The sequence below is a fragment of the Cryptomeria japonica genome, chromosome 9 (genome assembly GCF_030272615.1).
Source record: "Cryptomeria japonica chromosome 9, Sugi_1.0, whole genome shotgun sequence".
NCBI classification, from domain to species: Eukaryota; Viridiplantae; Streptophyta; class Pinopsida; order Cupressales; family Cupressaceae; genus Cryptomeria; species Cryptomeria japonica.
The window spans coordinates 582,579,341-582,590,831 of record NC_081413.1 but is presented as its reverse complement, the minus strand read 5'-3'; the positions used below and the strand labels follow the sequence as shown (position 1 = coordinate 582,590,831).

The window sequence follows — 11,491 nt, the reverse complement described above, 5'->3', positions numbered from 1 at the left end:
GGACTCTTCCTATAGTATGCACATCTAGATGATTGAATAGAAGCAAAGGACATGTTTGTAAGTTGTGTTCTATAACTGTCCCATGTTATGTTAGATAGTGTTCAAGACACAATTAGAGGGTAGAGGATTTAGAGGTGTGCCAAATATGCCACCATCTCCACTAGTATCCCCAAAATGACTAGTGCCAGTACAAGATGTAGTACTAGTACTGACTATAGAGATATGTATCGTGATGGAGGGAAAGATCAAGCTACTAGACATACCCATGTAACCCAATGGAGTGGATGAGGCATTGATGCTAGGAAAAGTAGAATCCACCATATGCATATTCAACCCTGATATATTAACATCAATCAGAGAACCAGAGGAGTCAGACTAGATGTCAGGAGGGGGTGCATCTTCCAAGGGTACACGACATAGAACAATCATGGACAATAACCTCAACATCTCTAACCCTTTCTTATCTAAGATGGGCATGTCTCTTCAAATGATAATCACATTCCCAGCCCGAGGGAGCACATTCTCCAGGTTAAAGGAACCCTTCTTCAAAATCTCTTAAGGTTCTCCAGTAGAGAAGGAATCCAATCAAAGTCAATAGTGACAACAAGGTCATGGTCAATGATAGGAGGAGAAGGCAATAGAGAGTTAATCCAGGAAGTCAATCTGAGAGCTACCAGATGATGAGTCTCCCATTAAAGGAATCTAGAGAGGATGAGAGGTGAATTGCTTGTTTGCGTGAGGTAGAGGATTTGTGATCATTGCACTAGGTAGAGGAGGACTACAACGATCAGGAGGAAAAGTCCATCTAGATGTCCTCCTCACTATGACTCCTATGGAAGTATGGGTTGTAAAGCTCATAAATAAGCCTCACAACAATTAGACGACAATATAGGGACACGGAGGGTTTCATTTTCTAATAAACAATTCTATATGTAAAGATAAAGAAAAAGAAATACAAATGCTAAAAATGGAGATGGAAGATACGCTCTCTTTTTTATTAGATTTTAGATATATGCAATGAACTAAAAGATAAATACATGATACAATAAAGAAAACAGCTTCACATCAGGTTCACCAAAATATAATGGAGCAAATTTGTTACCTCAAGGATGATGGATCCTAGAGAACAAATCGACCCTCTAGTACATCTTCTATACTGGCAAAAAGGGTGAGTCAAGGGATACCAAATAAAAAAGGTAGGCTAGCACAAGATAGAAAGAGCCCCCAGACAACCCTAACAAGTCTCTATGCAAATGACAAGTGTGTGTATCTAAGACTACAACATGACGACGTCCTGTACGGACATAAATAGAAAGTTGCATACGACACTAAATGTCTGTATGGATGCAAAAAGGGTAAAATAACTGAAAGATGTAAAAAAATTCAGATATAAGAAATAAAATAAAAGGACGGAGGGTAAGGCAAAAGATGAACACACAAGAGGTCCAAGCTATGAGGCCTTCCGCTAAGTGAGCTCCTCATGAACACAAACCTGCACAAATGCAAAGGAGGAAAATGTTGGGGGTTGTGTTTTAGATTTTCTACCTGTATGGACAACAAAGTAAATTCAAACAAAAAAGGTAGATAAATAAGGATAGATAATAAATAATAAGAGATTAACGAAATATAGATTCAAGGAGAATTTATAAAACAATATGAGAGAGAGAGAGAGGTCAAAAGAGATAACTCCCCCATGAAGCTCAAAATAAGATTCTTTGAAAATGTTGTGTGTTCTCTAATCTTGCAATAATGGCAGACTAATGAAAACCTGTTAATATTGCTCAAGAAGATTGCCAATAGCTTTTGTCTACAAGAAATGATGTAGAATTCTCAGAAATGCTTTAAATGGGAGAGACATAGGCCCTAGAAGGAAAATGGATGTCAATGGGTGCCTGTAGAGGTGTTTGGATTTCTTCTAGGTGTAGTTGAAACACACAAATGGCCACCTATGGACTATCAGATTCATAGGACACTAACACATCGAGCATGACAAGTCAGCAGAGTTGGTAAGATTCTAGTATAGAGATGATGGAGCGATCTAGGTGGGCCAAAAGATAATAGTAGTGGTACATGACCTCTGATGACGAGGAGGATTATGACATTTATTGTGCTAAATTGTACAAGGTGTAATTTTTTTTCTTACAATTACTCTTGACCCTTCATCCCCTCACTGCCATTATCCTTCCTAGGGTCGGTGGTGGGGGTAGATCTTTTTTGCATGATGGTCTCACTCTCCCAGGTCTCAGGCTACCCCTTGACAGTCTATTCGTGGGTCCACCAAAGCTATATGATTTCGCTCCACTTCTCCACCTCCTTGGGGAGAAGTTGGAGCCTCTACTGTTGGTGGTGATGGTTTCTCTACTGGATGTGTTGGATCCTCCTAGGGACGTGGTTCTGGTTGCCCCACCACCGTGCCCTCCAAAGGGTTACCTTGACTTGCCCTTGCTATTACTCCTTAGCATTTTGTGGCTCCTAAAGAAGAAAAAGATGATAAAGATGATGCTTGCTAGTATATTCCTAACGTCACTCCACACCCAGTGATACATGGGGTACCTAAATCAAATGATAAGGATTTTCCCCTACTACTGACAGGAATTGCTCTCACCACTTAGCAAATTTTAGGATTTTTATGCTTTATGCTCTGGGATTTACCTCTCTGACTAGTTTTTTGGTTTGTTGTTCTATCACCTGTGACTCTTGAGGTGTCTCGTGTGTTCATCTACCTTTATTCTTTTAATATGTATTCTAATTTTTAACTAATGAAATTTTATGCCCATATTCATAAAGAAAATGATCATGATAGATTTACTCTTTATTCAAAGTATATAAAGGAAGAAAATGCTATGAATAAGATATTAATTTGGCTATATATCAATTTTCATAGAACTTTAGATTTAAACTTTCATTTCAAAACACAAAACAACATTTAATAATCATCTTTTATCTGTACAGCGAGCGATTTCTCTTCATAGGAACTAGATAAAAGCAAAGCAAGAAACTCACAACTACCCCTTACTAAAATAGTTTGATGTGTTCCTTGCTCTCCTATCTTATCCTTAATAAAAAGAAGTATTTAGTGGACTTTAGTATCAGTCCTATAAATTTATTAACTTTAAATATTTAATAATCAATAATTAATTATTATATATAATAATTAAAATATTAATAATTATATCTTATTATTACTGTTTAAAAATCTTTAAAATTAAATTAGTGTTAATATTCATTATAAATAATTTTATTAAAAAAATTATTTTTAAACTTTAAATTTAAATTATTTTGTGTAATATTAATCATTACTAATTTATTATTAGTAATTAATTACCATGCTTATGTCAAAACAAGAATAAAATATTGAAAGTTAAATATCTATTATGAATAACTTAGTATAAAAAATACTATTTAAAATAAAATCAAAAATTTTAATTAATTTCATATTAGTCATTATTAATTTATTGTTTGTAATAAATTAAGATCTCCAAAGTCACGCTAAAAAATATTCAAAGTTCAATATTCATTATAAAAAATTATTGTTTAAAATAAAATAAATTTTCTTAATTAATTTTATGTTAATCATTATTATTAATTTATTGTTTGTAATTAATTAAGATCTGTAAAGTCAAACTTAAAAGAAAATACTTGTAGGTTAAAGTGAAAAAAAACACATCAGTTGTTTAGTTAACATACAAAAGCTTTCGGTTTAGTAATAATATGAGGGAAACCACATACAACAAGCCAACAAACGAGGTTTTCTAGGCACATTTAACTTTTGCTTTGTTTCTCTCAATGTATGTGAGATAAAGAACTCAACACACAGCACATAAAGATGTTATGCATCTTATGTGATCATTGTTATTATTTTGTTGTCTTTTTTATTAGATTTCTGATAATTCAGCATCAGCAATTGAGGCTTGTGGGCCTGGCCACCTAAGTGAATGCTTAGAGTGTGCCGGTTAAGCCGGCCCGTAGGAAATTGAATCTGGTGCAGCATTGAGCAGGAAAGTTAGTCTTCAATGAGCAGAATTTAGTCCAAGAACGTGCCCGACTTTTGGCCGGCAAGTTGCTTTAAATACTGATAAGTTGATATCAAAGATATGCAAGCCGGGCTATCCAAACGAAACATGGCATGGCTCAATTTCCCTGCAGTGGAGCTGGGTTTTTCGCTCATCTTCCTCTGGATAATATACAGATTTCTGACAGCAAGCAAGAGAAACAAAGGAAAGTTGGGATTGCCACCAGGGCCACGGCCATGGCCACTAGTAGGCAATCTCCATCTCTTGGGAACCTTTCCTCCCAAGTCCGTGACTCAGCTCGGAAAAAAGTACGGACCCATTATGTTTCTACGCCTGGGCTCGGTACCCACGGTTGTGGCCTCTTCTCCTGCCATGGCCAAAGAGTTTCTTAAAACCCATGATTTGATCTTCGCCAGCAGACCAGCTACATCGGGGGCCAAGTACCTGGGCTACGAGCGCAGAGACGTGGCGCTGGCCCCCTATGGAGAATACTGGCGGCAGATGAGAAAGTTGTGCACGATGGAATTACTGACGACCAAGAGAACGGAGTCATTCAGGTGGGTAAGAGAAGAAGAGGCGACAGCCATGGTGAGATCTGTGTGGGAAGGAAGTGAGAAGGGCATGCGTTCCGTCGAACTGCGGAATCTCATCTCCACCCTCTCACTCAACACTATCTGCAGAATGTTTGCAGGCAGAAGATACTCCGAACTGAGCGGAGGCGATTCGTTTTTAGAGATAATGACTGAAATTATGCATCTGTTGGGAGTAATTATTGTGGGGGACTACATTCCCTCTCTTTCCTTTCTTGATTTGCAAGGCTACCGCCGCCGTATGAAGGCCGTTCATAAAGCATACGATGCGTTTGCCGAGAAGCTGATCGATGAGCGCGTTGAGCTGAGGAGGAGGAGGAGTAAAAGGTCGGACAATCCGGACCTTTTGGACGTGATGCTGGACATGGGTGAGAGCGAAAGTTCCGAGATTCAAGTCTCTCGCCTTTCAATCAAAGCAATCATCTTGGTCGGTTCAGTTTCAATAATTGCCATTGCTAGTTCAATGTTAGGATTTGTTCTTTTTCTCTAGTCAAATTGTGAAATTACAATTTTCTGCTACGATCTCACTAACCAACGAGTTCAATGCTTTCGCAGGATATGCTACTTGCTGGAGTAGACACATCTCTTATAACTATAGAATGGGCGATGACTGAGCTGCTGAGAAACCCTAAAGTAATGGCAAGGGCGCAACAAGAGATTGAATTGCAGGTTGGGAGAGATCGCATTGTAAGGGAGAGTGATCTTGTAAACTTAGATTACTTGCGGTGTGTGATGAAGGAAACATTTCGATTACATCCAGTAGGGGCCTTTATGGTGCCACACGAATCCACTGAGGGTTGCAATGTGGGAGGATATTACGTTCCACCAAAAACAAGGTTGCTTGTGAATGTTTGGGCAATGGGAAGGGATGATTGTATTTGGAAAGATCCTTTAGAATTCAAGCCTGAAAGATTTATTGGGTCAAGCATAGATCTGAAAGGCCAACACTTTGAATTGTTGCCATTCGGAGCAGGGAGGAGGGGATGCCCCGGAATGTCCATGGGGAGTTCCGTTGTTCACTTGGCTGTGGCTCAGCTCATACATTGCTTTGATTGGAGTGTGGAGGGTGAGGTGAATAGGGAAGAAGAGTTTGGTTTGAGCTTACCTAAAAAGTTTCCTCTTTCTGCTCTTCCCTCCTGGAGGCTCGCCACTGAAGGGCCACCATAGCCTTGGATAGAGTTGAGAGATAAACTATTAATATAGACAATAAAAACCATCCCACCACTCTAACTGGGAATATAGGTTATCACTGCCATCTAGTAGTTGGCGAATACTTAAGTCCTTTCCAGTACTGAATATTAATATCAATAATAAATTAGATAAATGTGATTAAAATTAATTTATTTAATGTACTTGAAGAGCTATGAATTGGCATTCACATTATTTTGAAGATAACATAAATAAATGGCGGATGTTGATTTTTATTTGTTTTTAAAAGTAGAATTGAAATATTATTTTATAATTTATTTTATTTGGAAAATTTGTTTAATTTGATCTTAATTGATTATATAATTATTTTCTATGATTTTCTTAAGAAAATATTTGATAATTGTTCTAAAAGAGCTTTGATTAACCATTATAAATAAGTTAAAGTATTGCCTATATTAATTGAGAAAGAAACAGCAATATTACATGTTACACATGTAACATGTGGTAAAGAGTAAAATAAGTGTTAGTTGTTCTAAAAGACATTTTCTTAAATATTGTGAATAAGTTAGATTAATGTTTATATGAAATGAAAGAATTTTGAGCAATATTACATGTTATGATAAAGAGTACAATAATTGCTAGTAAATGTTCTTTTCAACTATAGTGGGTTGAACAACTATTTTGGATGTCTTTGAAAATTGATAAGTTCAAATTAGAAACTAATTTACCATTTTGAAAGAAATTTTTCTTTTAGGAGTTTCCTAATGTAACATAGCTTCTTTTCATCTTGAGATTCTTGTTGAGATGAATGATATAATAGGTAATTTGTAATGTTTGAATTAAACATAAATTAGCATATATATTATTATATATATAAATTAAGCCAACTAATATGGAGGCTTTAATTTTCAAGCAATAAAATTAAGTTATTCAAATAATAGAACAATTAAAGCATCTATATCTGTCGGCTTAAGTTATTGAAAGAACCAGGAAAGAAAACCATCAAACCCATAAAATCCCATGCAACCAATACATATATCTTGAGGGAGATCAAAATTTCCCCATGGGCTGAATAATAATAATAATACTTTTCTAAATTTAATAATATTTTTTATTTAAATTATTTAAATCAATTTAGAGGGAAATTAATAATTTATTTAACCTAAATACTTTGAGTTTAATAAGATTACTTCAGCTTTTATTAAAAAAACAATTTGACAATTCGTCCTGACAACTTTTGCTTAAATTTGCAGGACAGCGCCGTATCGACATTTTACTGCTAATTTCAGGTCCACAGCTTCATCCTATAATCCGAACTCAGTTTATAAGCAAATCTTTGTCACTTTCTATGCATTCCTAGCTTAATTCCTCTATCAACATTCTTTACAAAAGAGGGTAGCCTTGCTGTCTTGACCCTTGAAATTCATTTAGCATCCAATCTTGCATTGTGTGGGATTGGATCTTATGAGTTTCAACCCCTCTTTTGAATGTAAAGTCTCTCCCTTAAGTGAAAACCATCGAATCCTAGCGAACCTCCCTTCTCTCTCTTTGGAGTTGGAAGAGGGGAGGACAACTAGGGTTCGATCGCGATTTTCCGCTTTACATTTTGGTGAACCCAACGTGAACATCCTTTTTGATTTTTCATGCTTAGATCTGAAAATTGATTCCTTGATAACATTTCCATGTTTGATCTTTTGCAAAATTTTAGAGGTGATTGCATACAAACCCTAAATTTTCTTTTTGAACATTGAACTTGCGAAATGTTTAATTGTTAATGCTTGCTTCAGATCTACTTTTCTATTACAAATTATCAATTCATATCTGTGCTTTAATTTTGAAAATTAAGTGGTTAAGTGTCAAAACCCTAATTTTTGAAACCCTCTTGATTCAACCTTTGTCCGACAATTTCACTGATCAAAACATCTCCAAATCAGCTGTAACTTTGGATTCCGCAATAAAATCACAATATCTTTCATCCTTGAAAATTTGGAAAAAAGTTGCGAGGACCGTGTGCACTCCGAGCGCCATCGTCCCCGACATTTTTTCTGAAATTTCGGGAGCGAGATCTTACTGTATTTTCCTGCTAAAATCCAAAATTTTGGCTGATTTTATCAATTATAACACTTTCAAAATTACAGTCAAAGTTGGTCTTGTGATTGCTTGGATTAAGGCTCCTAATCATTCAAAAATTGTGGAAATTGAAACTTTGTGTCAAAATTGTGTTTCTTACTGTCCTAAATCTGAAAAGTGTGTTTGCATTCATTCGAAATTTCAGTGCTTTATTCAAATTCTTGCAATTTGTGACTTTTGAAATTAAGTGCTTAATTACAACAACTTCGATTTCCGCTTTCAAAATTGAATTTTGCGTGAAATTGAGTGAATTTTTGAATTTCAAAATTTGCATTGCTTTTGACATTCCCTGTAAAATCATAAAATTCAAAATTTCAGTTTCCCTCTCTTTTTCAAAATTCAAATTTTGCATTTTTCGACAATCTTGATAGGGTTCAATTTTGAATTTGCAACTTTAATTAGGCCTATTTACAGATCGTAAAATCACTCAATTTTTTCAGATTAGCTCTAAAATCATCATACCTTTCATCCCTGCAAATTTCGAAAAAGTTGCAAGGACCGTGTTGCACTCCGAGCGCCACGGTCCCGAACATTTTTTCCAAAATTTCGGGAGACTGTCGTGATTGCATTTAACAGCTTAAATTTGGAAGATTGGCTGGTTTTACTGGAAATTGCTACCTCTAAAATCAAAATCTTTTCTCTCTCTCTAGTGCATGAGTTTTACAACAACAAGCCCTACTTACACTTTTCCCGTTAGACGAAGCCGTAGAATTAAGTCTTTCCGAGGTTTAACTACCGAGGAGATGGAACCTAATTTGAATAGCCTTTTTAACGAGGACATGGGAAATTCCTCTAATCCTCCTAATGATGAAGAAGCTCTCCATGAGGTTTCTGTAGAACAACTTTCGAAATTGGATAACCAATTTGACGATTTTCACCAATGGATGTCTCATGAGTATCCCGATAGTCAAGCTCTTCCTTTAATTGAGGGTCTAAAACGTATGCTTCAAAGTGATAAGAATGGAATTGATATTTTGCGTGGTATTTCACACATTGTGAATTCGAATGTGATGCCTATGAAGAGTTGTGCTGAATCTTTAGGTTATACACAACCTCCCACACAAGCCAATCATTCTATTCCTTTGACAACTCCTATTGCTAGCATACCTACCTTTACATCAAACATCATGGCTACTTCTATACAAGACATTCCCCCTGTGATCACTAGTCATGGGGGCAATCCTTCCTCTTCAATTAACCCTATTCCTTCATTTAATCTGACTTCTTCATTCATTCCTTCAATGAGTGTCCCTATTACATCTCCACAAATGAACATGACGCAAGGGGGCAATTCATTTAATCATTCCATTCCTCCTTGTAGTGTTCCTCCTATCCAATCATCTCCTATGACTACCTATCATAGGGTCCCAACACCTTATTCTCTACCTTCTTTCAATAACATAACACCTCCATCTCAATCTAACACACCTAATATGAACTCTTCGACTGAAGCGACCATTAATAATCTTGCACAAACTGTCTCTTCTTTACAGCAACAAATTACCTCTATGAATCAATCTAAGTTTAGTGTGCCCACATTTGATGTTGCAAGCCCACTTTCTCTTGACATTGTTCGAGCTATCCCTCCTAAACATGTTGAAATCCCGCATTTGGAGCTTTATCATGGTAAAGGTGATCCTCTAACACATGTTAAGACTTTTCAAACAATATGTACTGATTTTGCTTATGACCCAAGGTTGCTTGCAAAACTATTCACTAGAACATTAAGAGATAAAGCCCTACAATGGTATTGCTCGTTGCCTTCTTATTCTATTACTTCTTTTGAACAACTTGCAAATGCTTTCATTCAACAATTTCAAAACAATATAAGTCCTAAAGTTACTTTGATTGATTTAATGCATTGTAAACAAGGTGTTAAAGAAAAATTGACTGATTTTATTGGTAGATATAAGCATTTGTATGCTCAAATTTCTTTTCCAGTGCCTGATAATGATATTCAAAGAATCTTTATTTCTAATTTGCAAAAAGATATTCGAGACAAACTTCTGTTTTCTGAGTTTACTTCTTTCCAACAATTGTGTGCCACTCTTCACAATTATCAACTGACTGTGAGTCAAATGGAACAATCACATCCTATGGCTCCGAGTGATAAGGGTGATAGCAGTCAACAACCATTTGGAAAGTTTAAACCGAACAGAGATTCCATCAAATTCAATGAAAACATCATCAACAACAATGTGAATGCAGCATCAGGTGTGCCTCCTATTTCTAAATTTTTCAAGAAAGAAAGAAAGTATACTCCTTTGAATGAATCATTGCATGGTATTATGAATAAGTTATTGGAACAAAATGTGCTTACTCTTCCTCCTATAAGGCAAATTGATCCTGCAAAGATTACTTCACCTTATTTTGATCATAAAGTTTTTTGTCACTTTCATCGTCAGCCTGGTCATGATACTGAAAAATGTTTTTCTTTAAAGGGTAAAATTCAAGATTTGATTGATAATAATACTATTTCTGTCTCTGGAGTGAATGATAAAGGCAACACATCTGTAGCTCCTCCTAACCAAAATCTTCAGATTTTTACTGATCCATTACCTTCTCATACCTCTAATGCGATTGAGACTAATGATTCCTCTTTATCATCTGATGGTCTTGTGTCTATGACTCCGAATGTGATTAACTTTATAGAGCAGCAAGAAAACCCTAAAGAACCTTCCATCACATTTGATTCTAGTGAAACTATCAGGGCACCTGATGGTCCTTTATACATAGTTGCAAAAGTCAAGAATACACCTTGCCGTGGAGTGCTTATTGATCCTTCCTGCATGGTTAATGTTATTACTGAGGAATTTCTTTTTACTTTGCAATTGAATCAAGTGATCTATGACAAAACAGATGTGGTTGTGAAATTATTTGATGCATTTTCTTCTCCTGCAATTGGTTCTATTACATTGCCTATTGAGGTCCATAACAAATCTCTTGATGTGAACTTTGCTATTATCCCTTCATCCGAACAATTTCGTGTGAAGCTTGGCTATCCTTGGCTATCTTCCATGAAAGCTATTGCTTCTCCTATTCATAAAAGTTTAAAATTTCCCCATAATGGTGAAGTTGTTACTATCAATCATAGTCTCTTTAAACCAGCTGAAAGAACTTCTAGTGTTCCTATTGATTACTTTTGGCCTAAACAATTCCAATCTCTTCCTCCGCGAAGTGATCATCTTTTCAAATCTTATCAAAAGTGGAAAACAGATATGATCCTATCTCTAAGTGAACCTAGAACACCCAAACTCGACATTCCTATCGTTCTTGAGAAGGAAGTTCTTCCTTTGAAAGATAAAACTAATGTCTTTCCTCAAGAAGATTCTCAACCCATCCCTATGGATGTGACTATGTCTATGCCTAATAAACCTTCTAAAAGTAGACCTATACCTCCTCGTCATGATGGACTTGGTCTTCTTCCTAAACCAAAAATTCCTCCTTTATATGGAGCAGTTCCTCCTCCTTCCTTTTATAGAGAGAAGAGACCTTCTTCTTCTCCTATTATCCAGCCTAAAAGACCACAACCTAAACACCCAAGTGATAAGGATGAGAACATTCCTCCTCCTCTATCTTCTCCACTTCCTACTAAGACTAGACGAAATC

At 36.0% G+C, this 11,491-nt stretch overlaps 1 protein-coding gene across 1 annotated transcript; it reads left to right on the top strand.

Moving 5' to 3' along the window:
• The first annotated feature begins 4,056 nt into the window (after positions 1 to 4,056).
• On the top strand, positions 4,057 to 5,811 carry LOC131032533 (cytochrome P450 71AU50-like). Its single transcript, XM_059211409.1, has 2 exons — positions 4,057 to 5,030; positions 5,159 to 5,811. The coding sequence occupies exons 1-2, from the start codon at positions 4,095 to 4,097 to the stop codon at positions 5,768 to 5,770; spliced, it is 1,548 nt and encodes a 515-aa protein (XP_059067392.1). The 5' UTR covers positions 4,057 to 4,094; the 3' UTR covers positions 5,771 to 5,811.
• The last annotated feature ends 5,680 nt before the right edge of the window (positions 5,812 to 11,491 follow it).

Bases quoted from the DNA above. Each gene is read 5' to 3' on its own strand.
- LOC131032533 (XM_059211409.1), top strand. From the start codon at position 4,095: ATGCAAGCCGGGCTATCCAAACGAAACATGGCATGGCTCAATTTCCCT. The intron at 5,031-5,158 runs GTCGGTTCAGTT...ATGCTTTCGCAG, and splicing joins CAATCAAAGCAATCATCTTG to GATATGCTACTTGCTGGAGT.